We start from the raw sequence: 19,987 nt of genomic DNA on the forward strand, positions 1-19,987 counted from the left end.
GTGCCAATTAAATCTGCATGATTATTCCAATACCTTTTAAGGAAAAGAACTAGCCCAGGATGCATGCAGGGGGACCCTGATAACTATTCTGCCCACCACACAGGCCCCAAATCTCACCTGACACAGGTAGGTATTGGTTCTTCTGTTGCACCAGACAAACCTAATTCTCTGGGAAGTATAGCCACCATAGCCGATGTTATTGCATCTTTTTAATAAAGAAATCTCTTGGAAAATACAATTGTATTAGCCCTGGCTTCTTGCCAGAGGAACCACTTATCTTGCTAGATGCCATCTTGTCCGTCCTTTCTTTCTCAAGTAACTTAGTGAAGATAACAATAAATTGCTTTTAGTGAACTCCTCTGCCTTCATGTTCTTTCACAGTGAGTGTGAACTATTTCAGAGTACAGAGGGGCATCTGTCTAGTGTCCCAAAAGACTAATTTGCACTTTTCAAGGTGGGGTGAGGAGGAAGCCACAGTGGGCTACCTACCTCAGAAGGTCTGCTAGTGGTCTTGGATCTATCTGTTTCTGCAGATTCATCCAACCCTCACTGTCGATGGTCTCATAGGTTTGTTCAAGAAAGAACAGTTGAGGCTGTCAGGCTTATCATGATTCCCCCCTGCCTATATTCCTGGTCATGTAGCAACTCTCACACAGCTCTCTTCTTATGCCTTCTCTTATTCATGGTGCATACCTAATTATAATTATACTAGGACCAGGTCTAGAAATGACTGCACTTCGTTGGTTAGCATGTGGTGTGTGAAGCAGTTAACTCGACTGAATGGATATTTCATTTTTCAATGTCTAAAGTTAATAACTTCCAAATGAAGAGGCAGATGAGAACCAAGTCATCTGGCATCTTAATTTGAATAAATTATATGGCAAATGACAGTGTGAATGGAGTCTGCTGGTGAGCCTAACTCCAAAAGGACCTTTACTAAGTCACTGTGATTACTTTCAGAATAGGCCTAGGAATGGGACCTGGTGATACTTGTTTGGAAAAGTCACTGGGCCTTCCTGGGGTTGGACAGGATGACCACGGAGTTCCCTTCAAGCTCTAGATCTAGGAACCAATGATCACCTTTCCATATTTTTTGTTCTTTCCATGGACCTTATACTCTGCTACTTTCGAATGATAATTGGTATAAATCCTTTTCTTCCCCAAATCTACCCAAGGCATCTTAATTCCTCTATAGGACCTCAATGTAAGGTGGTTTCCCAAAGAAAGTTTAACACAAGGCAAGTTTATCCACTTAACAAATTTGAGATTCCAGGGTACCAGGAATGCCGTAGTTAATATTTGAGGGTGGTCATCAGAATCCTAAATATGTATATTCCCTAGCATGCCCTTGGGTATGTATGCTTAGTGAGCTTAAACAGCTTATGGAAAGTTTTCAAGTAATAAAAAAATCACTTCTTGCAAAGGAACAGTCAAAAATATGCCTGGATTTATTATTCCTCACATTTTTAAGGGGAATTGAGCTTAGGAAAAGATTACTTAATTAGGTCTATGTGTGCTCATTGAAGAATGATCATAATTTGGAGAGTATTATGAGTGAACCGCCCTGTATATTGTTAATATTATCCCTCCTGCCATGGCACACTCCTCCCACCCTTCCAAGGAATCCCTGCTCTCAGGACCACATAGGATCGTTCGATACCATGTGGAAACTAGAAAGTAGTCTCATTATGGGACTTTTGATGGTTACCCCAAAGAGTGACATCGGTCACTGGATAAGTCATGAGACTATCACTAGAAATAAAGAGATTATTCTTGTGTTTTTAGCCTAGAGTGGAAATAGAAGATCCTCCGAAATAGAAGATGTCCAGTTGAAAATATTGCAAAAGTTGGGAAACAATGTGACAAACCGAGAATGCCAATCATGATTTTGTCATTTACAAATACCTGTAAATTCATTCATCTCTTTCAGTAAGCATCCAAGTTCACCAAGGCAGGACTGCTAAGTTATCTCTAGTGCCCTAAGCAAACTATTAGGAATGAGTTCCCTTTTCCTTTATTTTTATTAGTTTCCCATGTAAGCAACAGAGAGGTTTCCTACTATTTTTAAACTTATTCAAAAGTACCAATAATTTATGAGCCTTTGGGCATGCCAATATTTCAATAATGGCTAGGTTGTCAGGGCCGTGGAGTCACAGTACCACAGTATCACAGTACCACTTCTAAGATCTTTTTGCATCTTATTTGTTCATTGAAAAATCTGATCAGCTTCATTTCTCAATAATATGGGTCACCCAAGCAGTTTCAGATTTTTATCATTGTGAACCAACTCTTTAAAGGAGTTTCTGCATTAGGAAAGGTTACTTGAACATTAGTATCAACCCGACTGACCATGCATAGGATTTTCTTACTTGAATATATCAGTTTTTGATGGAGTAAAACCTATACCACATCTCCCTTACATTAAGGGCCTTGAGTTATGAAACTATTGTTATGAAGTGTACCTGAGACAGCTGTTCCTTTTGCTCCAAGGAAAAAATGACCATAACAGTACCGCCAATGAGTACTATGTAAAAACCGTGTCAAGTTATAGGATGAAGGAGACATGGAGAGTTCAAGTGGATAGGAAATCATGAGGCCTAGGATCTATTTGCAATTTTGCCTGTAATTGACTATGTACCCTTGAGCAAGTCACTAAACCCCTATGATCCTTAGCTTTCCCATTTGTGAAATGGGGAAGGCAGGCTAGATGACCCTCTAAGATCCCTACCGCTTCTGAAATTGCATGATTGTTGGAGCAAGTTACAAATTTCAAGCTTTTCAAAAAGCATTCATCCTTTGCGTCTGTGCTTTCTACCTTGTTAATGCTATCTTATACAAGCTTTCTCGCAAGTCAGCTGAAGTACAATCAACCACCGTCTATCCTTAAATGAAAACCTAGACAGCAATCCATAAAGGAAAGCACAGATTGTTACATGGCAATTATAACACTTGAATTGCTGGTTAAAATGTATGGCAACATTGTCAGTGCTGGGTATTTAGGATGTCAGTCAATCATAGCTAAATCATAAGGCAGAGGAAATGAATTATGAGGCAGCAGTATCAGTCAACCAGTGCCATAATCCTGAACTTGTTTACTTAAAGCTGATGTGTCAGAAGAAATGAACGTATGATCATTTAGCACTCGGAGAAACAACGTTCCCCCTGTTTTCATTTCTTGCTTAGATGAATGCCCCTCTCATTCTGTCTGCCCAACCAAGGTAAAGAAATTTCATGGTTTGACTGTTGCTAGTCATTTGGAGGTTTCCCTTGAAAGCTTTGAATATCTCTTTTTCTGTGTATATTTTCTTTCTTTTCCTGATAAAACAAAGGTAAATTATCCTTCACATCCTGTAGACCCAATACTTCACTTTTTTGGGGATAAATGTAAAAGTGCTATTCAAAAACACTCCTTAAGTTAAGCTATACTTTTTTTCCTGGTGCTATAAAACCTCCTTAAAATGAGAATGACAAGCAGCTTAGGACCAGTTTCATCCTACCACAGGAATGTAAGGGCACGTTAGGGTTGTGTGTTAAGCTCGGATAGGTCTTAAATCCCCATTGGTCTTTCAGAAAGCTGGAGACTTGTTCTCCTCATCCACGAAAAAAGTACTATAAATACAGCAGCAGAAGTAAATCAGGAAAATGATTCTTTGTGTACCCACAGAATCTCAGAATTGGAAAAGATCCCAGTAGCCATCTAGCCCAAACCAGACCTGAACAATAATCCCTATTTCAGTATTTCCACCAAGTGGTCATCTGGCCCTTGCTTAAAGATTTCCAGGGAAAGAGACCCAGCTACCTCTTGAGTTAGTCATTTATGAATAGCTCCAATTGTTAGGATGTTTTCCCTTACATCAAGCCTAAATCTCTTTCACTGTATTCTTTACCCATTGCTCTTAATTTTGCTTCTGGGGCCAAGGAAAATAAATCTGATATCTCTTCTGCATGATAGGCCTTCAGTCGCTTGACGGCAGCTCTCCTGTCCTTTCCCTTCCAGGCAAAATATCAATTATTCCTTCAACAGATTTTTATATGGCATGAAACTGAGGCCCTTTCACATTCAGGTTGCCTTCTTCTGGGTGCTTTCTAGTTCATCTGTCCTTCTGAATACAGTCCTGCCCCAGATTTATACTGACTAGGATGGAGAAGAGTGGGGTCCTTGCTTCCCTAATCCTAGGAATGATTCTTCTCTTAAGATCACACTAGCTTTCTCAGCTAGTGTCATATTATTTACTCATAGTGAGCTCACAATCCTCTAAAACAAACCTGCTGTCTCCCCATACCTCCCTGATCGTGTACTTGTAAAGTATAACTTTACACTTCTCTTTTAAATCGGATTCAACCCAGTGTTCTATGTTGTCAAGATCTCGTCAGTCAAAGGACAGCATAAGAAACTGGGCCCCTGGGTGTGATAGCATGGGAGTGCAAAGCACCCAAATGGAAGGCAAGGAGGACCAAATGCACATTTTGCACGCTCAGTTTTGCCTAGGGCTGGCCTGCATAGTGATGAAAGCATAAAAGGGACAGGCATCCTTTTCCCCTCAGATTCTTCCGAGGTAAGACCAAGGAAACGATGAAACAGCTCGGGCTAGAGGAAAAAGTGGTAGAGGCGGCAGCTGGAAGACGCTATGTGTGTCATAATTTGTGCTTTAGAGCAAAATTAGACCATTAGAGCGTCCTGGACTCCTTGCAAACCCATGTCTCAGGCCCTTCCTGATTTCTGCAAGGTGCTCTCAAGTGAAGGCCACCGTAGCTTTCCCATGCTTCTGTGCAAATTCAGTTCTGCCTTCTCCTGTCACGGACAGCTGAATATTTAACATCCTTCTGCACGGCCTGGAGACATGAAAAATATTAAGCTTAAAATGATCCTAGAATGTCATCATTCAGCCTGGTCATCCGAGCTGCAGGCAGCACATTCAAGTGGGTGTCATAGGTAAATGAAGAATATTTCTAACGTGCGTTATCAAGGAGCACTCTGCAAAGGGGCACAATTAGTAATATCACGCCCATAATATACTGCTAGAATTTTAATCTTATGATAAAACACATCACCCCTCTGAATGGAGGGGCACCCAAATTGCATCGTGCTCACAGAAGGAAAAAGCCTAAAATTGCCCACTTTGAGTTTAACAGGCCAAACAAAGCACAGCACATAGTGTAATGTAATCAATTGCTGTTATTAGTGCCTGAATAAGGGGAAAGATTCAGGAAGTTTGCATAACACTCTTTGATGGTGAAATACCTATTTTTAATGAAAATCTTGTGCCCTCAAGTCTTATTTCATAATGGAACCTATTACAGCTGACAGGGTTGGAATCAGGCTCCTGATGTCAGGATGTAGGAGTTGTTAAAGTAAAAATGAGAGGGTAAAATTAAATATATTATCCAAACAAATCTCATGAATGACCTGCTTCCTATGAAGTTCATCCTGGAGTCAGGGCGTAGTGATCTTAAACAAATTCTACCTCCATTATTCCTTTGCTGACATTTAACAAGCTTTGTATTTTAATATGCTCTATTTTGTCAGCCTGGTCAGAAGTTGAACTATCTTGTTCAGCAAAAGCATTAAAATAGCAGGTTCCTGGAAGAATAGACTAAGAGAGCTTTATAAAACCTTAAAAGTTACATATTGCTCAGAGACACTATTGAATTATAGTCTATCAAATTATACATTGCAGGCAACCATGTTGAAAGGAACAGCATGGGGGAGAGACAGAGGGACAGCTTTTCTGAGAACATGGAAATGCTCAAGAGAAAGTCTCAGTCACTTACTTGACAAATGAAAAAAGAGTTACATTCCAGTAACCATGATGAAATGGGGCCACCAATGAAATCCCACAATAGTGACCTTCTAGGGGCTTTGTATATGGGTATGGTGAACAATCAGACTTACATTCTGAATTGTCAAACACTGACTTACACAGAATGGTTTTTTTTCCCAAAGAAATGCAATTTAATTACTTTCAAGCATGTAATCTCTTACCAGGCAGGTCTTCTAGGACCTGTTCTACTCAATAAATGAGAATGACTTGCAATCACCTCAGTTTCCAGGTATGGTTTAAGGGGAAGAGTTCTGTACTAGGAATGAGCTGACCTGGGTTCTAGTCCCAGAGTCTGCCACAGACTCACTGTGTGACCTTGAGCAAGTGATTTCATCTCTCTAAAAACAACCTCAGTTTTTTTCATCTGTAAAATCAGGGGGCAGGACCAAATAATCTTGAAGGTACCTTCCATCTCAAAGATATCATGACTCAGTTGTACATAAAGGAGTCCCTTCACATCTGAAAATTTTGTTCTCAAGCAGGTTAGGTTATTTCCCTTCCAGTTTTCTTTTCACTCCTCATTTGCTTAGCATGGATGCTTTTTTCATACGTTGCATAGGTAAACCTCAGGCCAGCGAAGTATTTCAAATTCCAAATTATTGAAGTCTGAACTAATGAAATCCCATAATGAAATTTCATGGTATCACATATTGCTAAAAGTCTTCTAGCAATACAAAGATGTTCATTTTAGTGCTATTTGTTGTGATAAGATTTAATCTGCATGCTATTTCTAGAAGAAATCCAACTTGGATTTTATCTTTTTATAACTTTTATCCTTCTAACCCACCCCAACTTTATGACACAGTAACTGTTCATCATGTTATCTGAAAAATATCCTCTTCATGGTCCTTATACTTGAATTGGGGTTGATCACTTTCAACTAAATGGCAATTCCTGCTGATTTTAGTGTTGCATGTGATTAAAACCATTATTCAAAAGCTAAAATACGCTGGACTTTGGACACAGCCTGCATATAGGCATAATCAAAGCTACATTTCTTCTACTTTGATTTTTTTTTTAAAGCAATTGGGGTTACGTAACTTGCTCAAGGTTACACGGCCAGTTATTTCTGGGTGTGGTACTGAGTATCTGAGCCCAGATTTGATCCAGGTCATCCCAACACTGGAGCCGGTGCTCTTACTCTCTGAGCCACCTGACCGCCCCTAAGCAATCGGGGTTAAGTAACTTGCTCAAGGTTACACGGCTAGGTGTTTCTGGGTGGGTGCTAAGTGTCTGAGCCCGGGATTCGATCTCCAGGTCTTCTCAACACTGGAGCCGGTGCTCTTACTCGCTGTGCTACCTGGCTGCCCCAACTTTTATTTTTTAAAGGTTGAAACTTAAAATGAGTGTGGTGAGTTGCCAGAATGTTCCAAAGATGCCAGCTTTAGCAGTGATATTTTCCCCTTCCAGATAAGAAATAGCATGGCATGGTGGATAAAGAGCTGACCTAAGAGCTGGGAAGATCTGGCTTCAAGTCCTGTCTCCAGGACTGTACTGGCTGTGTATCCCTGGCCAAGTCACTTAGACTCGATCCTGCAATGACCACTCCCTGTTAGAATTTGTGCTACAGGATGAAAGGAAATCCAAGAATAGTGGGGCATTGGTCCTAAACTTGGGAAGAGCAGGCATAGATAGATAGACCTATATAGACATTTGTGTGTGCTCAATGCTATCAGCACAATGTCATTGACAAACAGAAACACCTAGAGGACCTCACCTGGAGGACCACAACCTGGACTCTTTTATGGATCTCCTTCATCTCAAGGGCAAATATTATTGGCGAGAATGCTGTTTATGCCTCAACTAATGTTTGTTATCAGATGGTCTTTGTTTTTTTGGTGTGTGTATTTTGCTTTTTGAAGGAGGGAAGGTAGGGCAATTGGGGTTAAGCGACTTGCCCAAGGTCACACAGCTAGTTTTTTGTGTTGTGTCTGAGGCCAGATTTGAACTCAGGTCCTCTTAGGTCCTCCTGACTCCAGGGCTGGTGCTCTATTCACTGTGCCACCTAGCCACCCCTTATCAGACGATCTTTGAACAGGGTAATTTTTGTTGGTACATCTTCCAGGATGTTTTCTGGACCTCTATCATGCCCCAGCTCTTCATCCTGAAACTTTACTCAAGCCCTGGAATTCACATATTAGAGGTACTTTCTCTCCCTGCAGTTTCTTCCTCTGATATGATGGCTCCTCCCATAATCTTCATTTAAGGAAGGTGCCCAGGTCAGCTAGGTCTCAGTCATCTGCAGACTGTACTCTAACCTCCTCTACCATGCCCCAAGCTAGGTACCTCCTCCCCATCCCCCCTTTCTGCCTCCTTTTATATATTATCTTACCCAATTAGAATGTAAGCACCTTGAGGCAAGGAACCATCTTTCTTGGTACTTGTGTTTGTATTCCCAGCACTTAGCACAAGGCCTAGCTCATAGTATGTGCTAAATAAATGCTTGTTGATGTGATTAACAGGGAGTCAGAGATCATTGTTTCAAAAATATTTAATGAAAGGTCCTACGCAATTTTTTTCATGGCTACTACTCTCTTTTAGATAATACTTAGGAAGTGTGCCTGTTTAAAATAAAGTGATGTTAGCATTCAAACCATCCTTGATGAAGAAAATAGTTTATGTGGAATTGTGAACTGATCCAATCATTCAGGAACTATTCCCAAAGGGCTATAAAAATGTGCATACCCTTTGACCCAGCAATCACTTCTGGGGCCGCATCTCAAAGAGATCGAAAATGTACAAAAATCTTTCTAGCAGCTCTTTTTGTGGTCACCAAGCACTGGAAATGGAGGGGATGGCCGTCAGTTCTGGAATGGCTGAACAAGTTGTGGTATATAAATGTGATGGAATACTATTGTGCTATAAGAAATGGTGAGCAGGCAGACTTCAGAAAAACCTGGACAGACTTATATGAACTGAGGCTGAGTGAAGTGAGCAGAACCAGGAGAACATTGTACACAGTAACAGCCACATTGTACGATGACTAACTTTGATAGACTTAGCTCTTCTCAGCAGTGCAAGGACCTAAAACAACTCCCCAAAACCCATGATGGAAAATGCCTTTCACACCCAGAGAAAGAACTATGGAGTCTGAATGCAGATTGAAGCATTCTCTTTGCTTTCTTTTTTCATTTTGTTTTGTTTTTCTTTATCATAGTTGCTCCCATTCATTTTCATTCTTCTATACAACATGACTAATGTGAAATTATGTTTACTAAGAATATATATGTAGAGCCTATAGCAGATTGCATGCTGTCTTGGGGAGGGGAAGGGGGGAGAAGAGGGAAGCAGAGAAAATTTAAAACTTATGGAAGTTAATGTTGAAGACTAAAAACAAATTAAAAATTTGTACAAAGGAAAATAATTTATGATGATTTTTCTAGATTTTTTCCATTTTTTGTCCACTTGCAATCCCTCCGTTTTCATCCTTGAATGTCTTTGCTTAGTTGGCTATCTTGACAAGCCTTCTTTAAACTGATTTTGCCCTCCACTACTTCTGTCTCCTTTATGAGATACTACTGCTTATAATAATCTACCATCCTACGTATGACGTTACAGATGAGTTTCCAGTCTAATCTAGTGTCGCCTTTGGCAACTCTCTCCCTTTGTTTGGCAAAGAAGTCAGATATTTGTTGACTAAGGTGCTTTCTGTGATCTTTTGGTGGTCTTGTTGCGGCAACTAATGAGGATTGGTTAAACTTCTGTATGGAATTGTTATATTCAGTGTCCTTCTGTCCAGTTCCCAGTTTTGATTGTCAGATACTTGCTTAAGTAGTTCAGGGTTAAGTATTTTCAGTTATATACTATATCCTTTTCTCATAATTCTTTTTTTAACTAATTCTGATCTTAGCTCTATAAAGTCACTTATCTAAGTATACACTGACCATTCACATAGAGATAACTCCCATGACGACAAAAAGTCTTTCCTGCGTGTTAAAATATAATCTATTTTTACTCTTTAACATATTACTTGATGCTCAGCATGTCTAGTACCTTCCTAGTTTTTTTCAAAGAAAAAGTTTGTGATATAGAGGTGTGAGACTTTTCTTAATAATCTTCAAGTCTTTGGCTTCTTTCATTCCTTCTTGAATTGTTTTTCCATATTTTTCTTCTTAGTCTCAACTTTTCCTACCTTTGCATTGAAGTCACCAAATATCAGAGTATAGTTTGATTTAATTTGGAAGGCCTAATCAAAATCCTCATAGAATTTCTCTACCTCTTCATCCTCAGCAAATGATGTTGGTAGATGTAGTACAATTATTTTCATGATGATCTTTTTGTAAATAGTTTTTATTAACATTGCAGTTTGTGATAACCAAATATCCTATGAAATAGTGCTTCTTATTATCTTTGGGCATAAGTAAAACCTACTCTGACAACTTCTTTTTTGCCTTTCTAAGGAATATCTTTAAGCTATCTTTCAATTTAACTGTAACTGCCTTTTTTCTTTTGGTTTTGTATCGAGTAAAGATGTCAAGGTTGATACAATGCAGTTCCTTTAGTCCTATATGTCTTGTCATTGTTCACTGGACAAGAATCTTTTGTTTAGGGTACTAGTAGTAAAATTAAAGTTTATTGATGGTCTGAAAACTATGTGAATCTTAGCATGCTCTGCCCCCTTTCCCATAATTCTGCCACTAACACTGCAAAAGACCACATCGAGGCCAAGGACTGTTGTTTCATGGATTTCTATAGTTTAAAAAGCTCAACCTTTGTGGCTATGCTGCTGATATGACTCTCTGTATGTAGCTAAGTTAGTCCTCAGAAAAACAGCCTCTCTCTGTTGCTGTGGGTCATACTTAATGCCTAGCCTTCAAGAACCCAGGGTCACCTACACACCATGAAGGGGCATCAGAGCAGAACTTTGTTTCCAAATAACTGGGTCAATTTATAGCTTTAATAGTAGTGCATTATTGTGCCTGTCTTCCCACAATCCTATATAGGCTTACTATTTCGATTATTTCTCAGCTTTCCTTTCCAAGCAAATATGATGAAAGATGCAAAGAGCCAAAATTAAAAGGGCTGTAAGAAGGTAGGCAAATTAATACTCACTCTTGGTGGAGTTGAGGATTAGCCCAACTATTTTGAAAACAATTTAGTATTATATGAGAAAAGTCAGACTCAGTGATCCCTTTGGTGTATGCATATCCCCAAGGAGGTCCAAAATAGAAAAAAAAAAACATCCCGTGTATACCAAAGCATTCATGGCAGTACTTTCTGTGGCAGTAAAAAAAAAAGTGGAAATAAGTATTATGTCCATCCTTTGAGGAATGGCTGAACAAATTGAGATATGTGAATGTAATGTCATTGCACCTGAAGAAAGAACAGATATGAGGAATTCAGAGAAACAGAAAGATTTATATGAACTGATGAAGAGATAAGTAAACAAAACCAAGAGAACAATATACACAGTGGCAAAAATAACACAAACAGAAACCACACTAAATGGCAGTCAAACTCTAATTATAATGTTCACTTTCAGCCTAAGAGGCCTCATTATAAAACATACCTCCCTACATTCAAATTTGGTGACTATATGTCTAGGTTTTGCTTAATTTTTTTTAAACAAGGAAGGATTCATGGTGTAGAGATAACAAGGAAAAGACTTCAGAAAAACCAAAAAGGTTGTTACTTTAAAATAAAGCAATATAAGTAGAATGCAAGTTCTTTGAGTGTGGGGACATTTTTTTTTACATTTTGTCTTTGTATCCTCAAAACCTCTTTCCTACTACACAATAGGCATTTAATAAAATCTAGTTGAATTAAACCGGGGGAAAAAAAGAACAGTGTCAGGAGTGTTCAAATTCAGACTGATCTGATGCCAGCAATGGAGCAAAATGTAGCAAAACGTGTAAGTTTAGTCATATTGGGGAAAAGAGAAGGATTCAAAAGGGCTAGGAGCCCACCCAGAGGAGATGAGATGATAATACCAATGAGCAGAAGACAGAGTTGCTCGATTCTAGTTTTGCTTCTGTTTTCTCTCTGCACTGGAAAAGTGAGAAAAGAATTGGCTAATAGAGATTTGATGCCCAAGGAAAATAAGAGAGCCCCCAGCTGCCTTTGACGAGTTCATGTAACCTAGCCTAGATGAACTATACCAATAGGGTACTGAAAGACTCAACAGATACGACTGCTATGAGCCACTCACTGTCCATGGCCTTTGAAAGAAATTCAAAGCAGGAATATTACGCACAAATGAAGAGTGGCAAATGTTGGACTGATCTTCACAAAATGGAAACAAATATAGTCTGCAATGTAAAAACCAGGGTGCCTGAACTAGTTTCATTGTAAACTTTTAGAATGCTTGTGATACTTAATGGGATGTCTGAAAAAGGAAGTAGCAATAACAAAGAACCAGCTTGGCCTCAGCAAGAACAAGCTACTCCAGGCTAACATCATTTCCTTTCTTGACAAGGTTACTAACCTGGTAGATTGGGGGAATGCTGTGGATATGGTTTACCTTGACTTTAGCCAAATAATTAATAAGCTATTTGTGAGGGAAAAATATATGTGGACTAAAAGATAGTCCAATTAGATGGATTTGGAACCAGTTGAATAACTGGAATCTGAATAGCCATGAATAGTTTCTTATCAACATGGAAGGCTTCCTCCAGTGGAGCACTCCAGGGATCTGTGCTTGGCCCTGTGCCGTTTTAAATTTTGGTCAGTTAACTGAATAAAAGCATTGATGACATACCTATCATATTTGCCGATGACATAAAGCTGGAAGGGATAGAAAACATCACTGGACAACTGAATAAGGATTCAAAAAGATCTTGACAGGCTGGAACACAGAACCAAATCTAATAAGGCGAAATTCAATAGAAATAAATATCTTCCTAGTGACAACAGGGAAGGTGAGAAACAGACGCTGATAGCACAGGCAATGTAAGCTAGAAAAAAAAAATGCTCAATGGGCCACACTCAAATGTTGGTCTATTAAGCATCATTAAACATTTCAGTTATTGTTTTTGTCCTTGACATCTATTTTAATTTTTTTATAAAACAATAGGGGTGAGTGAATTGAAAGTGTACTCTTCATGTCTGTGATACAACAAATCGATTTTATAAGAGACTTGGCTCAAGGTTGTCCTTCTCTACAAGCAATAATAATCTCAACTACCCCTTTCTCCTGTACATAAGCAATTGGTATAGTTGCCCTTTGTCTCTCTGCCTTTCCAGGGTTTGATTGTCTAAGAAAGAAACATTAATTTAATGTGTCCTACTACAAATATCACTTCTTGTTTAGTCATAGAGGGTGCTATCGTGTGAGGTGCCGTTAAAAACATATAAAAGTGATTGAAGAAAGGAAAACAATGTGGAAGACGTCAGAACTCTGATCAATGCAGTAACAAATCATGAGATTAGAAAGCTGATGGTGAAAAATGCCTCCTGCCTCTTGGGAGACAGGTGGTGGACAATAAGTGCTGAATGAGACATTCATTTTCAGACATAATCAATATGTTGAATTGTTTTGCTTGGCTGTATTTGTTAGAAGGCAAGGTTCTATTGAAGTCAGTGGGAAATGATAGTGATTTTAGAAGAAAAGAACATCAATATAAAACATTAAAAATAATAAAAGAAAATGGAGGTGAAAAGTGAGCCTGTTATGTGAACCCTAATGACATTTTAAAAGTCAGTAATCTTGTCCATTCGATGAACTTCAGAAAAAATTGTTTGTACCCTATTTATTCTGACTTTCCCCCAAAAAAATGTATATTCTGACTGGCATCAATAATATCTTTGTGGATAAGAATTATGAGCCTCTGTATTGCTCATTGGCACATATGCAAAATCTTATTTATCTTGAGATCAGCCTTATGGAACCCTCATGCACTCCAAAAGTGCTGCATCTGAAAAAATGTTAAAGTAGCTCTGACTAGATTCAATTCAATTAAAAAAGCATTTATTAAGTTCCTACTATATGCAAGGCACTGCGCTAGGCTCTGGGTTTACAAAAACCAATAGCAAAAACAGTCCTTTCCTTGAAAGAGCATAGCCGAAAGCAGTCATGAAAAGAGCTGAGAATAGTGAAAGACCAGAAAATTCTTCCTGATGTGCTATGAATGTGTAAGTTGTTGACAAGAGAAAGGAGTGTCCTTTTTGCGGGGGAATGTCTATAAGAGGTGAGCTACTCTATAGGAAAACCAAAGAGCATAGTAGAAAGCTCAGGAAGCATAACCTGAGTAGAGACAAGGGAAGGGACAAGAATAGGGGACAGCAATAGCAAGAACAGAGCTGGAGAGCAGCAGACCCTGACAGCAGAGAAAGATGGTGGTCAGAAAAGAGGCAAGTTAACACAGCTCAGTGTTGGCTTCCAAGCAAGCAAAGTTGTTGTTTCTGTTGAGTCATTTCAGTCATGTCCAACTCTCCATGGCCCCTTGGCAAAGAGTGGTTTTCTATTTCCTTCTCTAGTTCACATTACAGTTGAGAAAACTGAGGCAAATACAGTGAAGTGACTTGCCAAGGATCACACAGCTAGTAAGTGTCTGAGGCCAGATTGGAACTCAGAAAAAGGAGTCTTCCCGATTCCAAGCCCAGTACTCTATACACCATGGCATCTAGCTGCCCCTTAGGGAGCAAAGAGCACCTTGTATTTCAGTAACTGTCCAGTAGCTCTGCTCTCTACATCTTGGGGTTTCACCACACTTTGAAGTTCCAGTTCTTAAAGGGTAAACTCTTCATTCTTCAGAATTTTCTCATACCCAGAACTAATCATTCCAGAACCATGCCAGTTTATCAAGGCTTTACTGTATATCGCATTTTAACAGGAAAGTCTGTATAATAGATTGACCTCTCATACCATGCCTAGCTGAAGCTCTCCTGCTAGGTGCCTTTGTAATCAGCTTGTCTTATGTATGAATGATTCTAGGCACCAAAAATGAATCAAACATTTGACAGAAAAGGGTTAGAAAATGCAGTGGAGACAAGAGACTCCTTTTCATCAGTAATTTCCTTCAACTGTTGGGCTTCCTTAAAATTCTTTCTACAGCTGTGTCGAGTTCTGGCATGTACTTCTAGATTCCCAGGGTGTTAGAGGCAGAAGGAACCTTGGAGATTATTTAGTACTCCCCTCATCTTCCATCTGAAGCAACAGACCTAGAAGGACAAAGTCATTCATCCAGTATGGTCACATAGTAATAAGTTCTAGAACTGAGCCCAGAGTCCAGGACTCCATCCAGTGCTCTTTACTTTAAATCATCCAGCAGTTGTTATGAGTTCATTTTCTTCTGCTGTCTTTGCACTGAGAATAGCTGAAAAGTTAAGGAAAATAACCTGATTTTCTGCTATTGTGACAAAGTGATTCATGCAAAAACTCCCATCTGCATGTCTTCCCATGATTTCTGCTGAAACATTACCATACTCTTATCAGGAAAATGTTGTGATACACTGTGCATTGTGCACATAAGTACCTGACAAATGGTTCTGAGATTGAACCTAATGTTGAATGGTGACACAAAAGTGTCAAACATGCAGCCTGAAGGCCCCATGTGACCCCACAACACTTCCAAGTAAGACCTGAACCAAATTAAAATGTAACTGGGAAATATTTAACAAAACAGATTAATACAAACAACAGAGATAATGTTAATTTGTGGTTTTCTAAGTCAATATGTGGCCTACAGAGATCTGTTTCTATTTGAGTTTGACACCAAACTAGAATGTTCTAGAATGTATCCAAATGTACAAAGAAACGTATTTTTCCCACACGGTAACTGGCTCCTTCACTACTTTACTCATTTCTGTATGAGTAACTAATAATGGTTAGCTTTTCAAATCAATCCATTAAAAAAAATGAAGCATACAAAATTTAAGATATCATTTGCTTGAATGACTAATATGACCTTTGGAAATACGCACATTGCACAAAAGCACTGATCAGGTTACTCATTTGCCAAGTTGTTTTGCCAAATGGAATGCCTCTGCAATTTAATATTTAAAAAAAACAATAGGATTAAAATAAGGGCTTTAACAAGGAGCTAATCTCTCCCTCTCCCCCACCCCCTGCCTCTTTCCCTCTCCTTCTCCCTCCTTCCTTCTCTCCTTTTTCCTCTCCCTTTCTCTGCTTTCCTTCCTCCAAGCCTACCAATGACTGAGGACACAAGATGAAGGAATGAAAGCAAAAGCAGACAATCTTGTCTCAGTAGCCCCACACAGCTCTTCTCCCTTGTTGAATTCTGGTGATGCAAACTCCTTATTTCTCCCTATAGGCAAATGGAATAGATAGCAGACCTTACACAGAGGACCAGATTCTCAAGTCATTTCAGATTTCAAGGAAAAACACTATGAAAGTACCAGTTTTTAGACAATAATGGAGGCCCACCTCATTTAAACATCATATGCCTTCAGTATGTTTGAATATACTTTATCTGGTCACATATTAGATGCCCCTTGTGCCAAAAGTTCTTAGTAGCTACTGAGTCATCCTAGATATCTGAGACATACTCCTGAACATGTACTTCATACACATGAAAACCAAGTGCATTCACATACAAAACCCTTAACAGAAAAGAGAGATTGTTTTCAGTGCTTGAATTTGAGGCATCATGGTCATCAGGCTTTCTCCCTGGATGACCTCCCTCCTTCCCCCCCTTCCTATCAAAATCCTCCCCATCATTCAAAGCCTATCTCAAATCCCACCTCCTTCAGGAAGACTTCCCTGATTACTCTGGACAAAAGTGACCACCTCTGAACTCAAGATCATAGACTCACTAAAAGTGATCTTAGAGGTCAGCTAAGCTAATCCTTTTATAAATGAGGAAACTGAGACCCAGAAAAGTTCAGTAACTTGCCTATGATCACACAGGTAGTATATAAGTGACTTGGGATTCAAATCCAGTTTCTCTGATGCCAAATGTGGCATTGTCACCACTGTACCATACATCATTTTGCATTTCCTCTCTCTCTCACTCGTGGTACATACTGCCTGAGATATTAATTATGTGCATACATAGTTTATTTCCCCACTCAGATTGTAAGCTACTGGAAGACAGGAACTGTGTCTCCACTAGTTACATCCCAATTCATAGCACACAGCAGAATGGCTTGCAGTAGATACTCAGTCAATAGGTTTATCATATAAATTCATGTGCTTGGCAGCAATGACTTGGTGGGCCATTGTAATGGAAAATTTCTTCTCAACCTAATGCTGTCCTGGATCCCTCCTGAGCAGCTAATGTTCTTTGGCATTGGGGGAAAGAAAAGTGAGGAGAAAGGGGATGGATTCCAGCTGGGTACACAAAACAAATGATTAGTCAATTAATATGTAGAGATCACCTGGAATAGCACTTATTTTCCCCCCCAGGTTTCCTTTCAGCCAGATGTAGAGCATGCAGGGTGGATTGTTCCAATGGTTCATTATTTCTAACACTTAAATATAGTCTCTGGAAAACCTCTTAGACTAAAACTAACATTTCCTATTCACTGTTTGTCAGGTTTTGACTTCGAATCAATGTGTAATGAAAAATGTCTCAAGTAATCCAAAAGCAGCATGAGTTGGTATGCTAATAGTTCTGCCATTTGGAATTTGTTAAATTTATAGGCTTAGGTTCCAACCAGAAAACGTGTCTACAAAAATTTAACTTTTCTGAAATTTTTGAAGATGTCCATTGAATGGGAAATCAAATATTGTGCTAAGTGAAGCTTTCTGGCATTAAGACATTTCCTAGTCTTTTTGCTTTGGACTTCACAAAAATGACAATTTTTTCAACAAGTCAAGTGGTACTAGCATGTAGAAAGGGAGAAGACCCTTAGCTATGAGAAATTCCAACTGAGTTATCCTCTGCCAAATAGGAGACCTGAGAGTTCGTATAAATAAGGGAAGAAGAGAGCACCTACCAGGTTATATTCAATTACATTTTACAGATACCCCAAATGCTGGATGCAAGATGGTCTTGCAAACTGTGGCTTCCATTGTTGCATGCATGACTTCCTCATGGTGTCTAAAAATAAGTCAAAGAAATTCTGGAAAGATCAACATTATTGCTGCTTAGTTTCACATGAGCTTTTTAATATCAAGAATTCTTTGAAACTTGACATTCACATCCTAAAAGAATAGATTGTCAAGCCCCCCCCTTTTTTTTTTCTTGAAATGATTATTTTCTACAAGAATTGTCCATTCATGCATTTGCTTTAAGTTGGTATGGCTTATAATGTAGTTTGTAGATAACAAATAGAACTGTCTGTTTGGTTGACCTTGGCCATGTCCATGTGAAACTGAAACATTTGGATTACAGGTAAAATGTTTCTTGCATCATCTACATGTTTCCAAATGCCTAGCTCCTTGGCTTCATGGAAACAAAATAATGAGTGATGGGGTGAATTTTTCCACTTTTGTCTACGTCTTTTGTTGTCATATAGACACAATCTTTGTCCCAAGAAAGTGGTATTACAAAGTCCTGAGCCAATAAATATGTTTTAAGAGCTCAACATTAGTTTTCAACAACAAAAATGTATATTCCTGGATTGTTTAAATTGTGTCAAAATTCATGCACACTTGTCAACAGCCCACTTATGGTCTGTATCTGGAGATGGGTAATGTCACATTAAAGCTAAATCCTTTGAGGAATTATCGTGTTCCCCACCCAAGTAAATGGAAATAGAGATAGCATATAAAAGTCTCTTAGTACTATTCAAATCAAACTTGGTTGTTTTAATCAGGAACTTACCTAACTGTATTTCAGTTCAATTATGTTCAGCTTTTTAATATTACAGAAGTTCAGTTTGACTAGCACCCTCTTCTGAGAACTCATTTGTTCTTCAGTTGATAGAATGTGGTTTTTGTGTTCATTCCCTCAGAGTAAAAATCAAGGCTCTTTTTGATGACCTCACTTTCCTGTCTTCATTCATGTCCTCTTATTGATCAGGAAGTAAAGGTTTCTCATCTCAGTCTCCCTTGGTAGCTTGAAGACTAACTGTGAACTTCTCTTTCTTTTTTGCAGAGAGGCGGAGACAACATCCGTGGAGATTCCGACAGGTAAATTGTACATGCTTTTTTTGTGTAACTACTAAAGTCTCCCTTATACCGTCACAAGCGAATGGTTCACCTTCTCAGAGCAATTGAATTTGTTTGCTCAGAGGTGCCCTGTATTTTTCAGTTAAAAGAGCTTTCATGTCACCTAGTATAAACCTAAAGATTTCATCTGGGCATTGCATTAGAGAATTTGAAAAGAGTCCTCTGCTTTTTATGTTTTCTTGAATTTTATCTTAGTCAAAAGGAATAGCTTTAAAAAAGATGAAAATAAATTCAAGCTGTCTTTCTAATTGACTTCGTGTTGGATGAGAGGTAGGAAATTCATACAATGGAAATAATTTCTTACAAACAATGTTTGGAAATGACAGAACCATTTTCCAAAATGATATTCATCTTTTTTCAAAGTACTGTAATCAGTTAGGGTTAGCTAGCAAAGGCCTACTATCATATACTTTTCTTTCTAACTCAGCCAATCATTTTCATTTGAGAACAGAGTTCATCTATTTTATTCCAAGCAACAAAGCTGCTTCTGCAGTCCGTCACAAAAATCACACGCCAGGGCATTTGCTGCCCCTTTGTCTTTGTGTGGGCTGATTCAGTCTGGGTTCCTCTGAGGCAAAAAGAAAACACTTAGTGTGTTCACTTAGTGAGTGAAAACACTCAAGTGATTCCTTGTCAGTAAGTAAATGCCTGAAATATGGGCCATGGCTCAAATCCTAGCTGGCAAAATGGATTCTCCTCAGGCTGTTGGAGAAGGGGTAGTTACAATCTTCTCCGAACACAAGAGGGGATTTTCTGTCAAAGAGAACCCAATTTTGAAAGTGAGAGTTGCTGTGGAATCTTCTCAGGTAAACTCTGCTTAGGCAGAGCAAAGTTACTCATGGTGAAACAAGTTTAAATGCTTAAACTACATTTCTTTGTTCTTTTATTAACTTAACAGCAGGGTTTCTTTCCTGCCCTTTTATTTTTATAGCATCTTAAACAACACGGTGTCTCTCTTCCTTATTCCTTTTTGCCACCCAATTTGTGTGTTTCTCATAATATGAATTTCAGTGTATATTCTGAATTAACAAACGTCACTTATGCAAAACGATTAGTGTATCCTGTGATGGGACAATGTAATGGAAACAATTTTCCATTACAATTATGGTAATGATCATTCTTTTCCTGGGGATAAAATGAACTTGTTATT

The 19,987-nt window shown here is 38.8% G+C and overlaps 1 protein-coding gene across 1 annotated transcript in view; it reads left to right on the forward strand.

The window, feature by feature from the left end:
- Positions 1 to 19,987, forward strand: part of LOC138145738 (connector enhancer of kinase suppressor of ras 2-like) — a 558,854-nt gene that overhangs the window by 432,290 nt on the left and 106,577 nt on the right. The window contains exon 13 of the mRNA XM_069067369.1: positions 18,764 to 18,798. Coding sequence (XP_068923470.1) covers positions 18,764 to 18,798 — 35 coding nt within the window. The remainder of the gene's footprint in view (positions 1 to 18,763; positions 18,799 to 19,987) is intronic.

This window comes from Petaurus breviceps, unplaced genomic scaffold (assembly GCF_028583685.1).
Source record: "Petaurus breviceps papuanus isolate PSGF00001 unplaced genomic scaffold, PetGlider_PUasm1.0 90747, whole genome shotgun sequence".
Lineage (NCBI taxonomy): Eukaryota > Metazoa > Chordata > Mammalia > Diprotodontia > Petauridae > Petaurus > Petaurus breviceps.